Raw genomic sequence first — 22233 nt, forward strand, 5'->3', positions numbered from 1 at the left:
GAAGAACAATTTAGGCAACATAAAATTATCATTTTAATATTTTCCAAAGTTCTAAAGTGTGAAATTATGCTTTAAATAATAAAAAAAGTAATAAAGTGGATTGCATTAAAAGGAATTAAAGTATTATTACTATTCGTACCCCTTTTATTCTTCACAATCCGCTAGGGTATATTCAAAAATTTTCACAAAACCCAGCTAAAATTTTAGTCACTGATAGGAACAGAAAAGAATTCAATTTTATAAGAAATGTCTTTTATTTGATTTTTATTTTCTTTTTTATTTGAATTCTCGGGAATTCAAATGATTAGGAAAACTGTTTTTTGGTAATAGACAAAAAAATGAAATGGCTAATATTTTGAAAATATTATCTGATAGGTAACTATAGTTTATTCAAATTTTCAACTGAATTATAAATAAAAAATGCTTGTGTTATGGTCAGCTATGTGCCAGACCGGGGTCCAATTGATCGGACCAACGTGACGGCAAGAATGCAGCTGAATGTATGCATCATTATTCTAAATGATATATTAGAGGAAAAAAATTATATATATTTAAGATAATAATAATAAGATACGAGAATTCATTTAATTATAATGAAAATAAGGAAAACCGTTTTTAATCATGCATCGAATGTTTAAATAAAATTGCATAGTAGTATATAATTCCATATTGATATTGAAAATGCGTTAATAGGAAAATTGTAAAACCCCACTCTATTCTTCACATTCAAAAGCAACGATTATTAAAAACAGACGTAAAGAGAGAGTAAAGTCAGTTTTATCGCGTTCTTCATCTGATCACTGAGCATAAACTTAAACTTCTTTTTATTATATCTATACATATATTTAAAAATTGAATTTAAAAGTTCAGTAAAAGTAATAAAATTGTTGTAGTAGAAAAATATATTTAGTGTAAAAATATAGTGCCATGTGATAGATTCAATTAGTAGTAAAAAATATAAAAAATGCATCAAAACTCAATATTTTTAAAAGTTATTTAAGAAATTATGTCAAAATTAAAAGCAAGGAAAATTCAAAAAATATTTCTTAAACATGTGAATTCATTTGTTTAAAGTGATACATAAATTACTTACAGGATATTACAGGATATTATGTATGCTTGGTTTTTTTCTCTGAAAAGGTATATAATTAACATTTTGCTAAATAATTATTCGATTTAACTAAACATGAATATTTTAAACAATACTTTCTATTTTAACTCTTATTTGGCGAGCAAATTGTTTTTTTAAAACCATGATTTTTAATCAAGTTTTTTATAAAAAAATTTATTAAATTCTTTTTAACTGAAACATAAAGTTTGGAATAAAAAAAAATTGTTTCCTTATATAGTTTTAAAAAAACAATAATGTTATGTATATGAGTTATTTAAAAATTGTTCATGTTTCCTGGAAACAGTACAGGTCCTCAAAGAGTTAAGGAAAAAAAATAGACATATTGTTAAAAAGGAAAAATATTTATATGAATTATTATTAATGGAAACTGTTTTTGGATAATTTATGATTATACATATAGACATTTTAAATAAAATTATTGCAAAATATTATGTATTCTTTTTACTATTTAATTATAAATGTAATATTATAGTTTATTTATTTTATTTTTAATACAACTTTCAATAACAAAGATTGAATTTATTTCGTAATATTGTATTTTTCTCATTAATTGATTTACTGTTACTGTTGATATAAAGATTTAAAAAAGTAATTACGTAACATTAAATTTCTTGTTTCAAGGATAATGGTATAACATACATAATCGCATAACAGAATAATAATATAACGGCACGAAGTAGAATAATTATTAGGTATGTATGTATGATTTATCAAAAATCTCAAAAAACATAATATAGGCGATTACAAGTCAGATTTAAGTCAACTTGTTAAATTCGGTTAAATATATTTTTTTTCATTCATTACAGAAAAAAGGTATATGTATACGTATTTTATTTATTTCTTTCTAAAAGTGCCCGAATTTTCGAGTTACGAATTTTCAAAATTTTGGTTTAATCAATGAATACCTATTTTTAATGTCATAATTCTGAAAGTTTGGAAAATTTATAAAAAAATATAAACAAATTAATTGTTTTTGAATTTAAAAATTTAAACATTTTTTTATATCGCATTTAGAATTAATAATGAAAATACATTATGTTTTCAAAAATACATAATACTTTTTAACAAATTATTTAAACAAAAATGTTCATCCTGCCACTCTAAAACATTTTTCAAACTATTCTTATTGTTAATAAAATTGTGTAATAAAAAATTTTAATTGCCCAAATTTTAAAAAAATTGATATTTTTCCAATAAACATTATCAAGAAAATTTTTTTTGTTCACATTATTTAAAAATCGAAGAAGAACAGAAACTTTTCTTCTTTTGGCCATAAAATTACTGAATTCAATACTTTTATAGTTATATGCGATTGAAAATAGGTATACATTGAAAAAACCAAAATTCTGAAAATTCATAACTCAATAATTCGGGTACATTAAAAAAAAGAAACAACGGGCACATACTCTCTAAATCTGAATTAGTAAAAATGTTTACTAATTAAAATTAGTGACTCACTTTTTGCTTTAGAATTAGTTAAATTTTACTAATTGTTAGTAAAAGTTACTAATAATTAGTAAAATTTTACTAACAATTAGTAAAATTTAACTAATTCTAAAGCAAAAAGTGAGTCACTAATTTAAATTAGTAAACATTTTTACTAATTCAGATTTAGAGAGTAACTTTCTTTATTCCATTGACAATTTTACGTAAAAGTGAATGGGTCAATCGCCCCCCCCCTTGAGATTTAAAAATTTCATGATGAAAATATATTTAAAATACCCGAAAAGAAAGCTTTTATTTAAAATTAAGTACTAAAGGACACGAAAGAAAGTTTACAAATAAAAAAACCTATGTTTTAAGATAAATTTCGTCATTGTAAAATACTTGTTTTATTTAAAGTCTGTAATGTTTCAAAATTAAAAAATGTAGAAATAATTTGCTAAATAAGTTCTTTAACAATAATTTTTTTTTAAAGAAAAAACCAATTTAGATAACATAAAAATATCATTTTGGTATTATTTTCCATAGTTGTGAACTATAAAATTATACTATAAATAATAAATATAAAACAATTTAAAGAACTGCATTCGGAAGTTTTCACAAAACGAGCCAAAAATTCTGTCGATTTAATTCTTAAGTTGATATGATTGTGCAATGAAGTTTTCTAATACTTTTTAATACAAGCCTTCTTACCGGGTAGTAAAAAATTATTTTGGGGGGATAAGCTTGAATAAACCCACACAACATGACATGTTCCTGGAAGCTTCCAAGGGAAGATCGGTGATACTCAAATAGAAGCTTCGAGGAAACTCAAAATGTAAACCTCAAAGAAATTAAAAGAAAAATTTTAATCTTAAAAAATTTTAAATAACATTTTAATGAATTGTTTAGGGAACCTTACCCTCTACACAGATAGCACGTAACCTTGCGGCAAGCTTCTAATGTCCCACCTCACCGAAAGCTTGCATGGTAAACTTACCGAAAGATTGCAGTGTAAGGTTACTGCAAGATTGCACAATAAGATTATCGCAAGATTACTCAGTAAGCTTGCAGTAACATTACACTACAATCTTTCGGTAAGCTTACCATGCAAGCTTTCGGTCAGGTGGGACATTTGAAGCTTGCGCAAGTTTGCCGTGCAAGGTTGGCAATATTGCGCGGCATGCTTGCTGCATGCTAATGTGCTATCTGGGTAGTTTTCGGTGGAAGCTTCCCTCGAGATTCTGGTGATGCCTACTTAGAGATTCCGTTGGAGTTTCCCATGATAATTTGAAGATTCGCGAGAAGTTTTCTTTTGAGCTTCCATTTGATTATTCAGGAAACTGTCAGGAAGATATCGTGCTGTGTAGGAATGAAAAGCATTCGCATCAATAATTCAATTTGCTTTTAGAATTATTAGATTGAATAATTAATGTTTCTAGGTAATATGACATTGCCGCACTCTATATATTAGACTTCATCTAGTATTCTAAGACAAATTTTTACATGCGACAAATAGGGAATAAATTGTGGATGGGAATCGACTCACAATCACTTACAATTGATATACTACCGTTGAATTATTTTGCAATTTTGGCATGTCTCACTGGATGTGTCAGGATTTCCACAATAGTGACAGAACAGACGTTATTGACGAGGACAATTTTTAAATTTATGTTTTCTACTCTGACAATTCCAACATCCTTTCCTTTGTCTGAGCCAATTAATAGTTTTTGGGTCTGCATCCACGGGGACTTTGACGCTAATTTTTAAAAGAGAGGGAATTGGAACAGGTGATGGAGAGTAGGTGTAGCTCGGATATTCAGGATTTTCGGTACAATGGGGATAATCGTAGCGGGAGTAATCGGGGCTTGGATCTTGTCGGTGGGTGGAAGTAGCAGGTTCGGAAGGGGGAGACTTATTACATTCAGAAAGTTGTCGGGACCGATTGGGATAAACAAAATTTCCCTTTAGAATTGGAGAATCACAGGCGCGTTTCCTTTTTAATGGGGTAGGGGGTTCTTGCGATGTAGATGGTGTAGTGGTTTTGGCTGGTGTAGGATTTTCAAGGATGTTGCAAATATCTTGGTAGCGAGTCTTAGGGATAGTTTTCGTGTTTATAACGGAAGGTGGGCGGTCTGTTGATTCTTCAATAGACGATGTTTGAGTGGATTTTGTTGTGAACTGTACGGGCATTGAGGTTTGGGTGGCGATTGTTTTAAATGTTTTAAACTGTGGGGATACCGAATTTTGAGTGTTAGATGAGTCCTGAAGGAAATTTATTAATTCCTTTTGTTGATCAACTACTCGTTGAAGTCGATTAACTTTTTCGTTCAGAATGTGATTCAACCGACCAAGTTGTTCCGCGGCCTTTTTATTAGCATCGGCGTGAAGATTGGCTATTGTCAATTTTTTCATTAAGATTTGGAAGAAGTGAAACATTTGTTGAGGTATGGCGGTCTTCCCTTGGCTTTCCGCCATTTTAATGGGCGATTGCTGGACGATGTTCACAGATCTAGAATGGAGAAAATTTATTATTCCATGAATTAAAGTCATTTTAGTTTATTTTTATGTCACCTTCCTTTCGTTTTCTGAGTGAAAAACATCTTTAAACATAAAAATAATGTATTAAAATTTTTTTCTGTTTAATTATTATGTTTAAAAAATGACTTTATAAATTTTTCCCATTTTTTTTGTTCAACCGGCGTGTATTTCGCACGCACTCTGTCGTCAGTTTTCAGTACGACTAAGCACTGTATTTGTACGGTTCCTACCTAAAATAGTTCTGCTATAGAAAGTTATAATATTTTTCTCTGTGTATAGAAATTTTTCCCGTTTTTGGGTTAGTAAATAAAATAAATGATATTATTCCTTCAACAAAATCGATATTACATTTGTTATGAAATAACAACAGGACAGAGAGAATCAAGTTCGAATTAGCTTCTGTTTATTGACAACGGTGATTGTTTATTATACTCACCGATGAAAAGCGTTATCAAGATTGACAACAATATATAGGAAATACCAACATGACACAATATACCTATGTATTTTAATTTGTGATTCGTTATATCAGGAGTAAAATTACTTTTAATTTCAGAAATAAATTTTTAAACAGGCGAATTTTAATTTTTTTTCTTTCATGGCTTTGGTCGTACCACGTAGGGTATTATAAATTATTGTGGGATTAATTCGATGCCTAAAAAGAAATAAATTAAAGCACGATCACAAAAATTTTCATATACTACACGCAAAAAAATCTTCACCTGGAACAGCGATAAGTTTCTCTGGAACAGCGATATATTTTTTTAGAATTGCGAAAACTTTTGTTGTTTTTGTGAAACATATCGCTGATCTAGGTAAAGATTTTTTTGTGTGTAATTAACAAATTGTCTGGTTCGTATCGCATGCCTTATAGTAAAAACTGGATAATTGATCAATACAATGAGACCTACCTCGTAATCTTGAGGATAATCACACGAACACCGTTTACTACAATACTTAATAATATAATGATTTAAAAACAAACCGTACTTCAAGCTGTTCACTGTTCGAAAGAAGTGTCCTGTGAAAAGCAGGTCGTGATTACTGAATTTTTTCCCCTCTTCCGCTCCTCTCTCACAACCCAACTAGAGGCTCCACAGGGAAATCCTTAAAATAATCAGTACTGGTAACTAATTATCTTCCATGGTTTAATTAATTAATTATTATATTATATACACACACAAAAAATCAAACATTTTCGGAAGCTAGGACCAAAAAAATACCCGTATCTGGCCGTTTTGCTAGCTCAAGTTCCTTTGTGATTTTTAGGGGTGAAAACAACCCCTAAATGAAAAGTGACAAGATATCTTTTAAAAATTATTAATATTTTATAAAACTTAGTATCTGGGGGTTTTCCGGGTCGCTGGTTATTAATCTGATGTCAGATTTTCAAAATTCAAAATGGCGGATTTTTTTGATAGCCATATTGGATCCACCATTTTGAATTTCGAAAATCTGACATCATATTAATAATCAGCGACCCCGAAAACCCCCAGATACAAAGTTTTATAAAATATTAATACTTTTTAAAAGATTATAGAACATTGTAACTGAAAATAAAATCATTTTTTACAGTTAATAATGCAAGGCACTAACAATCCATGTTATGAAAATGAGGCTAGTAGAATTAATTCGGTAAGTTGTGTTTTATATTTTGAATTCATTTTTATTCTTTATTAATATATTTTAATTTTTAAATAAAATTTTTAACTTCCCAAGTAGCACGGAATATTGGTTGAATGTCACGGTGATATCAAGTGGGAATATTCCTGTGACATTCAGGCGATATCATAATGTCCGCTTCATGGGGACATTCCACGGTGATATTCCTGTGACATTCGCGTGATATTCGTGTGATACCGAGGGAATATTCCCGTGAAATTCATGTAATATTGAGGGGATATCCCTGTGATATTGAGAGGAATATTCCTGTGATATTGAGGAAATATTTCAGTGATATTGATGAGATAATTTAAAAAATTCTAAAAAAAAAATTTTTTCTATTTTTTTCCATTTATTTATTTTTTTATTTAAATATTCAAAACAATCAAAACAAACAACATTTTAGAATTTTATAAATAACAGGAATATTCTCTCAATATTACACACAGAAAAAAACTGAACTCAGAATGAGCCGTGTAGGCGGCTCATTTTGATGTGCAACAAAAATGAACCAGGTTGGTGGCGCCACTGTCTATGTCGTTTAGCATTGGCTCATTTTGATTTGCATCAAAAATGAGACAAGGTTTTTTCTGTGCAGGGATATTCCCTCAATATCAGAGGAATATTCCGCTCAATATCACAGCTCAATATTACATGAATTTCACGGGCATATTCCCCTCGGTATCATACGAAAATCACGTGAATGTTACAGGGATATCACCGTGGAATGTCTCCATGAAGCGGACGTTATGATATCGCCTGAATGTCACAAGAATATTCTCGCTTGATATCACCTTGACATTCAAGCAATATTCCGTGCTACTTGGGTTTATTAAATATTAAAGCTTCGAAATTTTTTTAGGATTTTAAATTAATAACTCATCAACAGAAAAAATATATTTATTTTAAAAATTTTTAACGAGCTTTCTTCAAAATACACAAGTCGTAAAATGAGTATTTTAATAAGATCTAGAATTAACGGGGTGCAGGCAATAGTGGATTTAGGGTTCAGTCACATAGTGGAGCAGATTAACAGAATGAATTTCAGCCAATCAGGCGATTGCAGGGATTTTCTCAATCGTCTAATTGGGTGAAAACTATTCTGCTAATCTGCTACATGCGACTGTACTCATGGAGGTTCTACAATATATGCAAAAGGCAAAGCGCAAGTCCAAGTTTAAATTTTTTTTCTATAGTTTGAACTAAAAAAAATTTGCACTTAAACTTGCACTTGCCTTTTGCACCTATTGTAGAACCTCCATTAGGTGCTTGGACTGTCTGTTTCAACCGCAATATCTACTTCGAGTTGCAAAGAAGAGACTAGACTAGACTCCACGCAACTCGAAGTAGATATTGCGGTTGGGACAGACAGTCCAAGCGCCAAATGCACTATTGCATATGGGTTGAAAAAATGTTGATGCAGCAGCAGCCCCAAACAAAAAATTTATATAATCAGTTAACTTCATTCATATAAAAACTCATGGAAAATATTAAATATGAAGTTAATTAAATATAGAAATTTTTTGTTTGGGGCTGCTACTGCACCAACATTTTTTCAGTGTACCCTCAATTTTTGTCTAAAACATAATTTTAAAATTTATTATATTAATGTGCTAATTGTATTAATAAAAATTCGCTTATAAATAATAAGGTACATATATGGACTGAAAATAAAATTGAAAGTCCCCCTTGAGCGGACTATGTGTAGAGTTTATTTAAAAATTTTATAAAAAATTATTATCCCTTCTGAATTTATTATGTAAATCTAAAATAGTTTCCGGTGTGTGTGACAAGCACCCTCAACAGCAGCTTAGACCACGTGCGAGATTTGCTTTCACAATAGAAAATTATGTGCTGTATTGGTATTGTGCAGTTTTCTCTTCATCTCAAGTGAGAATGAAAGTCAAAGAACTTTTAAACGATCCCCGAGCACGTTTATGTATATATACGTAGATGTTAATATTTTCTTTATAATATAAAAAAAATAAATAAATATAAAAAAAAATCAATTTTTTCAAAAAATAAAATTTCTAAAATGGTAAAAAAATTTTTTTTTTAATTTTGATAATTCACAATAATTTTAGATCCCAATTAAGGCCAGAAAAAAAATTGACACCCCTTAACAACATTAATTTTGATGAGTTGAAATTTCACCGGTTCTCCTCCTTAAAAATAAATACGCCACAAAAATTTTAATCTTAGATTACCTTCAAGAGGTTCTAATTAGTATCCCATTTTTTGTCCGTTAATTAGCAGTAGAAGACATTTTTTTATTACCTACATAAAAAATTGAAAACCAAAGAAGACACTCTTTCAATATTTTGTCACATACCTACTCTCTTAATTTGAATCGCAATTAAATTTCACTGATTCATATTAAGAGAGTAAAAACTAAAAATTCATATGATTATTTATAATTATTTGTTAACTTAGTAGATAATTCCGTTTGCTGACCCTACACTTATTTAACAACATAGATGCGGAATTTCTGATTTATTTATTTAAAGAAAAAGTACATGATATATAAATCACCGTCCGACAAAATTCAACTTTTTTTTGAACCACAAAAAAATCCAACATTTTCGGAAATTACACTCTAAATCTGAATCAGTGAAAATTTCACTGAATTGAAATCAGTGGCTCAGTTTTCTTTAATTTACCAGTGAGCCACTGATTTCAATTCAGTGAAATTTTCACTGATTCAGATTTAGAGTGTAGGACCCAAAAAAATACCCGTGTCTGGCCGTTTTGCTACATTCAGGCGATATCATAATGTCCGCATCACGGGGACATTTCACGGTGATATTCCTGTGACATTCGTATGATACTGAGGGAATATTCCCGTGAAATTCGTGTGATATTGAGGAGATCTCCGTGTGATATTAAGAGAATATTCGTGTAATTTATAAAATTCTAAAATATTGTTTGTTTTGAATATTTAAGTAAAAAAATAAATAAAAAAAATATAAATGTTTGTTTTTAGAATTTTATAAATTGTCCCCATGAAGCGGACATTATGATATCGCCTGAATGTCACAGGAATATTCCCTCTTCTCTCTAAATTTGAATCAGCGGAATCTCGCTGATTCTCAGCTATAAGTATACCACTGATTCCAATCAGCTTATATGCACTGATAAATTAGTGGAATTTCACTGATTTTTCAGCGTATATCCGCTGATTGGTACCAGTGGTATACTTATCGCTGATTCAAATTTAGAGAGTTGATATCACCATGACATTCAAGCAATATTCCGTGCTACTTGCGTAGATCAAGTTGTTTGTGGATTTAGGGTTGAAAACAACCCCTAAATGAAAAGTGACTTGATATCTTTTAACAATTATAAATATTTTATAAAACTTTGTATCTGAAAGTTTTCGGGGTTGATGATTACACAGCCCCACAAAAAAAGTGTCGTGCGCGGCAGACCAGACTAGTCATTTCCCATGTATTTTGACGCGCTGAACACGAATCCGAAGTCCGTTTTGCTCTATCACGTCAGGATTTTTTTCTAACCTCCAAAAACCTGTCGGATTTTGAGTGGTAGGCTATTTTTTTAAAAAATTGATGGATTTACTTCAAAATTGGTATCTAGGGGTTTTTTGGGTCGCTGATGAAGAATTTGAAGTTAGATTTTCAAAATTCAAAATGGCGGCTCCAATATGGCGGACGAATTTTGTAAAAATTGATGGATTTACTTCAAACTTGGTATCTAGGGGTTTTTTGGGTCGCTGATTACGAATCTAAAGTTAGATTTTCAAAATTTAAAATGGCGGCTCCAATATGGCGGACGATATCGACCCTTCAAAGGTGATAATTCCGCCCTTACACACGAAACTAGGAGCAATTAAACAGTTTGTCAAAGCCTTAGATAAAAAAGGAAACTGTTTCAAATACCTGGAACAAAAGTTTCCAGAAATCTCTGATGCGAAACTAAAAGAAGGGGTTTTCGACGGACCTTGTATTCGCAAATTGTTAAAAGATGAGCAATTTATCACCAAGATGAATAAAAAGGAGAAAGCCGCATGGCTTAGTTTCAAAGCAGTTGTCGAAAATTTTCTGAGTAATCACAAGAGTGAAAATTGGGAGCAAATAGTTAGTGATATGATTAAAAACTTTGGTAAGTTAGGATGCTTAATGAGCATAAAGTTGCATTACTTAGACTCGCATCGGGATCAATTCCCTGAAAATTTGAGAGATTACAGTGAAGAACAAGGAGAACGATTCCATCAAGATCTGAAAGATTTTGAGCGTCGTTATCAAGGAAGATGGGATGTAAATATGATGGCCAACTACTGTTGGATGCTGAAAAGGGATATTGTACCTGGAGGCACCAATTTGAAAAGAAAACCATTACACAGATCCTTTGAGGACAAAAGTGTGCGCTATCATAAAAAGACGTGAATACCTTACTTATGTATATAAGAATTTCCATTTCTAGTTTTGAAAATCTAACTTCAGATTCGTAATCAGCGACCCAAAAAACCCCTAGATACCAAGTTTGAAGTAAATCCATCAATTTTTACAAAATTCGTCCGCCATATTGGAGCCGCCATTTTAAATTTTGAAAATCTAACTTTAGATTCGTAATCAGCGACCCAAAAAACCCCTAGATACCAAGTTTGAAGTAAATCCATCAATTTTTACAAAATTTGTCCGCCATATTGGAGCCGCCATTTTGAATTTTGAAAATCTAACTTCAAATTCGTCATCAGCGACCCAAAAAACCCCTAGATACCAATTTTGAAGTAAATCCATCAATTTTTTAAAAAAAATAGCCTACCTCTCAAAATCCGACAGGTTTTTGGAGGTTAGAAAAAAATCCTGACGTGATGGAGCAAAACGGACTTCGGATTCGTGTTCAGCGCGTCAAAATACATGGGAAATGACTAGTCTGGTCTGCCGCGCACGACACTTTTTATTTTTGTGGGGCTGTGTTATTAATCTGATGTCAGATTTTCAAAATTCAAAATAGCGGATCCAATATGGCGGTAAAAAATTTAAGAAGTTATTAATTTTTTATGAAATTTGGTATTTAGAGGTTTTTGGGGTCACTGATGTCGAATTCAATGTTAAATTTTCAAAATTCAAAATGGCGGTTATAAAATAAAAAATTAATAATATTATTTTGAATTTATCACTCGGCAGTATTAAATAATAAAAATGATGATATCGATCACTCCGAGTCAGAATTAATAACTTTTAAAAAATTTGATCGACATATTGGATCGGCCATTTTGAATTTTAAAAATCTGACATCAGATTAATAATCATCGACACCGAAAACCCCCAGATACCAAGTTTTATAAAATATTAATAATTTTTAAAAGATTTCTTGTCACTTTTCTTCCCTAAAAACCACAAATAACTTGATCTAGCAAAACGGCCAGATACGGGTATTTTTTTTGGGTCCTAGTTTCCGAAAATGTTGGATTTTTTTGTGGGTCAAAAATCGTGTCGCACGGTGATATATATGAAAGTAAAAGTACTCTTTGCTTGTATGTGCCACGCGACCATCCTATAGTAGATTTATTTCTCATAATAGATTTAATAAAGATTCATGGTTTCCGTTTACTCAGTATCAATTCAGTTCTTCCCGCTTTGAAAAGGGTCACGTGATTCTGTTTGAAAAAGAAACAGTAGGTGGTCCTGAGGTTACATGAGAAATTGCATTTATGACAATGATGGTAATTTTAAATTCACACAATGTTCAAATAAAAAGAAAAAAAAACATTTATAGATTTGTCCACTTTCTTTTTGCGCATATAGAATAAATTAATTTCAGATTCGTAATCAGGAACCCTTAAACTATAGAGTATATAAATTATAAATTCAGGAGAATTATATTTAAAAAAGTTAATGTTACCTTATAACTTCTTAGTAAATGCAAATATAGTTATATACCTAAATAAGTTATCAGAAAAATAATTTATTTTTTGTATCTACTTAAAATTTTTATTTTTATATATCTTTTGAGACTGCTAAATATATGACATATTGTCCTCTATTATGAATGAAAAATATGATATATCGTAAAAGTCACACCTCGTGATTCTATAAAGGATGAAAGAAAATAATGAAAATTGAGAGAATGAAAGAGAGAAAGAAAAAAAAATTCAGTTAAGGGTAGTCTCTCAGTTCTCAGACCCCACAGTATCATGTGACTCACACTCGTGAGCGGTTCGTGAAATTTCATTTTTTCAATCCATTATATATATACTTAATACAATTTAGTGATATTGAATTGAAAAAAAATTTCTAAATTATTATTCCATTTTTTTAATACATAATATGTGTATGTTATAAAAACTTAAAAAAAATTGTTTAAAATTAATAAATTTCATAGAAAAAAGTATTTCATTTTTTTTTGTAAATATGTATAGGAGAGAGTGGACAACATTATAGATCATTTTAATTTTCTGGAAAATGAATTAAAATTTTTTTTACCAAAGTCATAAAATAAATCAGTAAGTATACGTAAAATTTATTTATTAGATTTTGGTAGTTTTTTTAACATAATTTTCTAGAAAAGTAAAATGATCCACTGTTGTCGACTCTCCCCTTAACTAATATTTTTGTCTTAATAATAATTAAAATCGATTATTAATTAAATTAATTTACAATTTTTATAATAACAGAAAGTATTTTTTTAATTAAAATTTTTTTACCTGTAAAATGGAAAAATAAATAAAAAATACGTGTATTTTTGAAAAACAATTGTGATTTTGTGGAATGTGAAGATGAATTTTTGTTGAAACAAAAATTAAAGATTGTTTTTAAAAAAAAATGATATATTTTTGAAAAAGAAATAATGAACATGTTTTTGAAACAAATTTTCCGCTGATATAATTTTCAAGTTAATTATATTGTTATGATAAAAGAAATGCGAGATAATTTTACATTTGATGTAAGTTTCTTTATTTTGAAATATATAGAATAATTATTCATTTAATTAAAATTACATTCTTAAATTTAAAATATAATTTTTTTTTGTATTATGTCATATATTATTGTATTATAGAAAAGAAAATTATTGTTTTATTTATGTTTTTAAAATTTATAGTCTGGTGTTTCTGACTTATCCGTCTTACCGGATCATTTCGTGGATGGACCAAAGGAGCTGGAGATCAAGTCTAATGTGGAGGATCACGATTTAGATTTTAAAAAACATAAATTAAAATGTGGCTGGTTATGGTTTCGACCGTATTATTTACAAAAATATCGAACTGCAAAATGGGCACTTTTTTGGTTATGCTGGGCTGGAGCAATTCAAGGTATAGCAAAATATAATTAATTGAGAATTTTTCAAAAAACAATGGATTATTTAAACCGTATTCTTTAATATATTCACTGAAAAAAAATTTATATTTAATTCAAATAATCGGTTACTTGACTATTATCAAATAGATATTTACTTGAACCAAATAAATTTTATTTATATTAAATAAAGTGTACTTGAACCAATTATTTCTGTATTTGAAACAAATATTATCTCAAATAATAATAATTATTTGATACGAATAAATATATTTATTTGATAATAGTCAAGTAACGGATTATTTGAATCAAAATAAATTTTTTTTCAGTGTTATATAGGCACTCTTAATTTAAAAATTATAAAAAAAACTGTATAGTGCTCTTTGCAAGAAGTTGATTTTTAGCAAAAATAAAATTTATTTAAATAAATAATAAATAAAACATTTTTTTGTTGCATATATTCAATCTATAAAATCATTTAAAATAAAAATTTGGATTTTTACATTTTGTTAAATACGAACTCAGTTTTCGAAAATTCAAAATGGCGGATCCAATATGGTGGATGGTTTGTTTTTAAATTCTATCTGATTCACTGTAATCTCAGCGGTTATTATATTATGTTTAATATAATTATTTCAAAAATTAAAATTTTAGGAAATTTAATTTGTGCTAATTTTAGGATTGGTGGTCAATGGATTAATAAATGTTGTAATTACAACAATCGAAAGGAGATTTGGTCTGAGTTCATCTCAAACTGGTCTAATCGCTGGAGGCTATGATATTGCTAGTTTTTTTTTATTAATTCCAATTAGTTATTTAGGAGGGCGAACAATATCATCAAAACCTAGGTTCGTTGAGTTTTATATTTAAATTCTTTTTTTTTATTTCACTTGCATTTAATTTTTTTATTTCATAGATACATAGGAGTGGGTGTCCTAGTCTTAGGTTTAGGAGCTTTACTTTTTGCTTCTCCTCACTATTTTGCTGGTCCTTATCGAGGAGGACATCAAATAACAAACACGTGCCATAGAGTAAACAATTCTCATTCGGTAATAAGTAAATTATACTAAAAAGAGAATTTTAAATCTGCTTTTTAATAGACATTTAATTAATTAATTTTCATTGTTTTGGCAACGCTATAGAAATTTGAAGTAAATTAAAAAAAAAAAATTTCACTGCATTATAAACTAGATTATTATCTTTTTTAAATTACAAATAAGTTTTTAGGTTACAGAAAAAAAATTGAAATGAAAAATATGTGAAAAATATTTTTAAACAGGTTTCCTGCAATGAATCACAAGAAGATTTAGAGTTGGAACCTTCTAGTGGTGTGTACTTATTAATTTTTTTTGTTGCACAACTCTTACATGGTGCAGGTGCAGTTCCATTTTTTACACTTGGTGTCACATATTTGGATGAAAATGTCTCAAAAAAAATGTCTTCCGTTTATTTAGGTAAAAAAAAAAGTTACGGATGCAAATTTCACCTACTTCATAAAATTATTTTTCTTCAATATTTATTCCTTATAAAGAAAAACTTTTTTTTTATTTCAATATAAATTTTAATAATTTAAGAAAATAAAAATTAAAAACTAATAAATATTTGAATAAAAATTTCTACTATTTAAATGTATACAGGTATTTATTATACAATGGCTGTGATTGGACCAGCTTTAGGTTACGTTATAGGTGGTGAACTATTAAAACTTTATACTGATTTTTTAATCGTTGATGTTTCCACGTGAGTAATATTTTTCCTTTTTTTCTATTTTTTCTATTACCATCTAAAACGATCTTTTACGTTAAAAAAAATTTTATTTAAATCTTTAATGATATTTTAAAGATTTTAAGAATATTAATTTTGATACGTAACTTTTTTTAAATAAAATTGTGATAAAAGAAAGTCGTAAGTAATTATCTCCCTTTTGAATTTTTTTCTACCTTGAGAATATAATTCTTTACATTTATTTCCTTTCTTCTTTTTTTCTATAAATATATATATATATATCTTGTTACTTTAAAAGCAATTGCATATAAAATGTTTGAATTTTCCTTCTCATGCGAACAAAAGTCGCAAAAGAACACGTTTGTGCAATATGGAAAAAAAATTAAGCATATATATTTAAAATTTTTACCCTCGTTCGTATATCATTATGAAACATATTTATATATATTATAAAAGGGAGAGAGATTCATGGCGGTGTAGTCGAGAACCCTAATATTTGACGTCCCACGGGGAAAAAGTTTAGAGCCCATACTGAGTTTTGACACCCTTATAGAGCTTCACAATATTTCTATTCTTTTTATCTTCCCCTTCCCTTCAGTTCGTAAATTAAGTTAATATTAAGATCATGTGATTGTTGTGATTTCACATGTAAATATTTTCCGCAGATTTTCTTGCAAAATATTTGATAGATTGAGCTAAAATTTTCTGGAGAACTCAAAAATAGAACAAGAAATCGCTGTTTTGTGCCAGAGTATTAATATTTTAAAAAAAATTGCATATATTTGAGGAAAATTCAATTTGACGGCAATACGATTTTAGCCATTTTAAAAAAATATGCGAATTAATTTTTTTGAAAACATATTATTCTGGCACATAACGAATCCTTATACTATTTTTGAGTTCTCCACAAAATTTTAATTCAATTTATCAAGTATTTTGCAAAAAAAAAAACCTGTGAAGAATATTTACATAGTAAAATCACAACAATCACATGTGTCCTTTTAAAAATTATTCTTAAAAAATTGCATATTTAGGGAAATGACTATAACTTTATTGCCTACATATTGAATTTGAATCAAATATGCAATTTTTTAAAAATAAATTTTTTGAATTCTCCGCAAAATTTTAACTCAAAATTTATGTAAAATATTTTGAGAAAAAACCTGCGGAGAAAAAAATTTACATGTGCCAAACTACAACAATTCCCAATCAAAAATTTACTAATGGCGCAGTACTGGCACCCAGTATTGGCGTAACTTTGGGATGATAACATTTTACCAGTATTGGCTGCCAGAGTTGGCACCAGTACTAGTAACCACTACTGGTTCAGTACTGGCTGAGTACTGGTAGTTTTGTAATTTATTGTACACGAAAAAAAAGTTTTAACTGTAACAGAGATAAGTTTCACTGCAATAGTGAAATCTCTGCTCCAGGTAATACTTTTTTTAGGAAAAAGTGTGTGAAATTTTTAGTAACCCAACACAAATTAAATATTAAATGAATTAGTCAACTAACTAATTAATATTTTATTATATATATAAAATCGAAAACACCAAGAATTTTTATTCTTTATTAAGTATAATATATATTGCAAATTATTATTTTAAAAAATCAAAAAATAAATATAAAAATATGTTTATTATAAAACCAAAGTTTTTATAATATATAAAAACAGTTGAGTAAAAATAAAAATGTTTATAAAATAATTATAATTTATATAATTATACAATTAGCTATTTAATTATTTTATTATTCACTTTAATTTTGCATCAAAATAAATTTTTGAAAAACTTTTTTAAGAAAATAAACGTTGTTTTTTTAATTTTTAACAAGTGTTGTCAAGAAAATTAAAAAAAAATTTTTTTTTTAAATTATTAATTTTTTTTATAAAAATTTTTATTTATTTTTAGTTTGATCATTTAAAAATTTTTTTGGTTTATTGCATATCTGAAAACAATAAAAAAAACTTGCAAAATGTTTTGGAATTAGTCTCAGGAAACTTTTTGTTTAAATAATTTTACCCACAAAAAAGCAAAATAAAATACCTTTTAATTTTCAAAAATAAAATCAAAGTGAAAAAATTTATATAAACAAAATATTTAAACAAAAAGATTCATCAGGTTCACTCAAGAACTTTTTGTAAACTAGTATTAATCAAAAAGAAAATCTATTTGAGCCAGTTCTGGCTCAATATTGGCTCAGTACTGGTTTGCCAGTACTGGGAGGATGGTACTGCAACAGTACTGATACAATGAAAATACCAGTACTGGTTTAGTAGAGACTGACCAGCCTCGGCAGCTAATACTGAACCAGTACTGCGCCAGTAGTTAACTCTGGTATAATACTGAAATTTTTGGTTGAGAATCAAATGACCTTAAGTGTTTTAAGGGAGTTAATATTTTATAAGTGAAATTAATTTTAAATAACATTTTTTAATTGCTTTAAACTTATATTTACTGTTTTCACATACTTAATCATCAACTTTGTAATCATAAAAATTTTCATTTTTTTTTTTACTTTTCTTTAAATTTATCATACTTACTTTATAAATTGCAACTAAGAAAAATAACAGTTTATATTTAAAAAAAAATTATATTAAATATGTGTCAAAATAGTTATTAAATATATTATTACTGTTTATAGAATCGGATTGACTCCATACAGTAATGTATGGGTTGGAGCATGGTGGATTGGATTTTTAGCTTGCGCAATCGTCTGCTTTGTAATAGCGATTCCACTTTTAGCCTTCCCGGCAGTTTTACCTGGTATGAATATGAATAATTATTATTAAAAAAAAAAAATTATTTCAAAATTTTAATATTATTTTATAAAAGTATTTTTTATTTAAGAATTTGTTGTTTACATTTTTTTAAATAAAATTTTAAAATAATATTAGTATTTTTTTTTATATAACATATTCAAAAAATAATTTTCTTCGTAATTTTGGAAATAAAAATGAAAAATTTACTAAAAACGAATGATTTTTTAATATAGGTTCTGAAGAATTATCAAAAGATAAAATTTCCGAAGCTCATGAGACGTCAAAGAATTCAATAAATGCCAGCGAGGCTTTTTCAAAAATTCATGATCTGACACGGGCATTGCAAGATTTATTGAGGAATCCCGCATTTTTCATGTTAAATTTGGCAGGAGCCAGTGAAGGCTTTCTTATAGCTGGATTTGCGTCTTTTCTCCCTAAACTAATAGAAAATCAATTTAGCGTTAATGTCAGCACTGCCGCACTGCTTATGGGTAAATATATCGTTTAAAAATCTCTCTGAAAATTTTTACATTTTGAGGATAAAATTTTTTTCTATAAAATTCATGGGTTTTGGTTATGAAATATGTTTTTTATATTTTCGATTTTTAATTATCTATATTATTTTATTATGTTTTTATATAATTTATAAACATATTTTTTATTTTACTTTACAGGATTCGTAACTGTTCCTGCCGGTGGAGGTGGAACATTTCTCGGAGGATATTTGATAAAACGATGGAATCTTTCATGTTTGGAAATCTTAAAATTTTGCATAATTTGCACTGCTGTTTGTCTAATTTTTACATTTGCTTTTGTTTTGAGTTGTCCCAATTTGGATTTTGCTGGACTCACAATTCCCTATAGCAATCAAGTTAGGTATAAAATTTAAGTAGATATTTATATATTAATATTATTATTAATTGATATATATATATATATTTGACTTTAATTTTTTTTCAAAATTTTAATATCTTATATTTTACAGTGAAAAATTATACACTGTAAAACAAGAGATAATTTTTAACTTCCAACGGGACTCTATATAAATGTCCTTTTGGAGTTGAAGCAAAGGGAGTTAATATTTTATGAGCAAAATTAATTTAAAATCAGATTTTTTAATTGCTTTTGCTTCCTCGTGGAGGAAGCTTTGTAGTCCTTTCGTTTATAAAATTTTTAAAAATGATGAAAACAAATTTTCCTCTATATAGAAACATGTTGTATGAGATCCTGATCAATTGTCCGGATGTATGTGTGTGTGGATCGTTTTTGTGAACACGATATCTTTAACAGGTTTTAATGGATTTGGGTAAAATTTGGTAGGCTTATTTATCACATTAATCTCTCAAAAATGACGAGAGGATTTTTAAAAATACCCCCCAAAAAAAATTTTATCGTCTTTTTTCCAAAAAATTTTTAAATAGAAAAATTTAAGGTAATATATAATAAAATCGTCTTCCTTACGTCAAGACGAATCGATTTGATTGGTATATATAAAGTACAGATTTGATTGAAATTTAAAGAATTAATGAAAGTTAAAAAATAAAAAATTCACATTTTAGCTAAAAAATGTTGTGTTTATTAAAATGCAAGTTTATAATTATATGAAATAATTTTATTCCCTGCATTAAAACGAATCGATTGTTATATATAAAGTATAGATTTGATTTAAATTTTAAGAATTAATAAAAATTGAAAAATCAAAAATTCATATTTTAGCTAAAAATTTTGTGTTTTTTTTAAATTCAAGTTAATACATAAAATAATTGAATTCCTTGCATTGAAACGAATCGAATCGTATATATAAAGTATATAAATGTTACACCCCAAATGAATTAAAATTTTCTTAATTTTTCAAAAAATTTAATTAATTTAAATCAGTTTTTAACTCGAAATGTTTTAAATCAATTACAGTAGAATCCGGTTAATACGATTCTGAAGGGACCGTGTCAAGAACACGTCTTATGCGGGAAAACGTATTAGACGGGAAAGCAATAAAATGTCTTTCAATGCAGGGACAAACATAAAAGAGCGTTTTAAGCGGGAAATCGTATTAAACGGGAGTGTATTAACCGGATTCTACTGTAATTGAATTAGAGAAATTGATAGCTTCCTCCACGAGGAAGCAAATTTTTTGCTTCACACAATGAGGAAGCAAAATGTTTATGAAATAAACATAAAGGACCCTCTCCTTGTTTATGTAATATTTGTACTTTATAAACAATGAAAAAATTAATACTTTTTAAATTAACATTGATTTATGTTTATATTTTTTTAATGTTTTTTTTTTTTTAAAGAGATAGTATGACGTTAGAAAGTTCTTGCAATACAGATTGTGGATGCATTTCATCTCAATTTAATCCCATTTGCGGAATTAATGGGGTCACATATTTTTCACCCTGTTATGCTGGATGTAATCAAGAAATAGAATTAAACGATTTAAAGGTAATTATTATACGTATAATTATTTTTATCTACAAAAGTCAAAACCAAATTATAATTATATATAATTTTACCTTTTTTATTGAATAATATTGAACAAAATTAATTGTTAAATTTTTGTAAATTAACAGGTCTATTCGGAGTGTAAATGCATTTCTTCGTCGTCATTAAACATGACATCAGTATTAAATGAGAAAGTGATGTCTTATTCAGCAATTAATATAAAATGTAACACTTCCTGTTGGTACATTTATTTATTTATGGCCCTCTCTTTTTGCAATATGTTTTTGACCTTTCTTTGTACAATGCCTGCATTGTCGGGCACACTTCGAGTCGTGCGTGACGAGCAAAAATCATTTGCCCTTGGAATACAATTGCTCAAAGTACGAATTTTGGGAACAATTCCTGCACCAATTATTTTTGGAACTCTCATTGACGAAGCTTGCATACTTTGGCAGGATACAACCGAGGGCAAAGGCGCATGTCTTGTTTATGATAATTTTTATCTTAGTCGGTAGGTATACTATTTCTTTAAATTTTAATTTACATTCAACATCAAGTCTCCATTATTCACTGCTTTTATTATGTAAAATATTTGTTATAAAAAAAAATTAAGGAACAAAAAGATGTATTATTTTATATTTTGTATAAAGAGTTTTAATTAATTTGACTATATGACAATATACTTTTATCAATTTTTTTTAGATATATGTTTGCATTATCATTTATTGGGAAAGTGGCTTCTTTGGCATTTTTTTTCTTTGCTTGGAAATTTTATAAACCGCCAAATGATGTAAATGCTAAAAATTGTCAATATCCTGTCGCCACAGTGATTGTAAATAATAATCAGTCAGGACAAATGCAACTTAATGAAGCTTCGGTACATCAATGATATTTATTTCTACACTGAGAAAAAAATTTTTTATATTATAAATATGATTTTTCAATAAGATGTTAATTTTACTCCTATATATGCTTAATAACTTTAAAAATATTGTTGAAAAATTCTCTAAACTTTGTATATATTTATTGAATAAAAACGAAAAAAACATTCGTTTTGTTTTTTAAACTTGAAAAAAGTCACATTAATTCTAAAAAAATGCACTTTTTGCAGTTCTCTCCTATTAAAAATTCCCATAAGTGCGTATGGGGCATTCTATGGGAAATTTTCATTGAAAATTTTTTTTTGTCCGAAATATTTTTTTTCGAAATCTATATGAAAAATAAGGAAATACGTATTTTTTTATTTTTTTATTTGATGAAAATGAAGGAAGTTATGATTTTTTGAAATT

General features: G+C 28.1%; 2 protein-coding genes across 4 annotated transcripts; one reads left to right on the plus strand and one right to left on the minus strand.

The window, feature by feature from the left end:
* Positions 1-768: 768 nt before the first annotated feature.
* LOC127279450 (solute carrier organic anion transporter family member 4A1) lies at positions 769-21992 on the plus strand. Of its 3 annotated transcripts, XM_051301800.1 has the most exons (14): positions 769-1140; positions 1754-1824; positions 6674-6733; positions 13823-14033; positions 14696-14864; positions 14933-15065; positions 15296-15470; positions 15654-15756; positions 18385-18506; positions 18736-18993; positions 19177-19378; positions 20797-20944; positions 21073-21455; positions 21647-21992. In XM_051301800.1, the coding sequence occupies exons 3-14, from the start codon at positions 6680-6682 to the stop codon at positions 21831-21833; spliced, it is 2145 nt and encodes a 714-aa protein (XP_051157757.1). In that variant the 5' UTR covers positions 769-1140; positions 1754-1824; positions 6674-6679; the 3' UTR covers positions 21834-21992. The 3 variants fall into 3 exon arrangements, with proteins under 3 accessions (XP_051157757.1, XP_051157756.1, XP_051157758.1); XM_051301799.1 differs by lacking the exon at positions 1754-1824; XM_051301801.1 differs by lacking the exons at positions 769-1140; positions 1754-1824; positions 6674-6733 and adding an exon at positions 13480-13666.
* Positions 3692-6183, minus strand: LOC127279451 (mucin-2-like). Its single transcript, XM_051301802.1, has 2 exons — positions 6089-6183; positions 3692-5069 (listed from the first exon to the last, which is right to left on the minus strand). Exon 2 carries the CDS (start codon positions 5033-5035, stop codon positions 4202-4204), a length of 834 nt encoding a protein of 277 aa, XP_051157759.1. The 5' UTR covers positions 5036-5069; positions 6089-6183; the 3' UTR covers positions 3692-4201.
* Positions 21993-22233: the final 241 nt, after the last annotated feature.

Source organism: Leptopilina boulardi, unplaced genomic scaffold (genome assembly GCF_019393585.1).
Source record: "Leptopilina boulardi isolate dan_hultmark-lab unplaced genomic scaffold, ZJU_Lbou_2.1 LbouV2_216, whole genome shotgun sequence".
NCBI lineage: Eukaryota > Metazoa > Arthropoda > Insecta > Hymenoptera > Figitidae > Leptopilina > Leptopilina boulardi.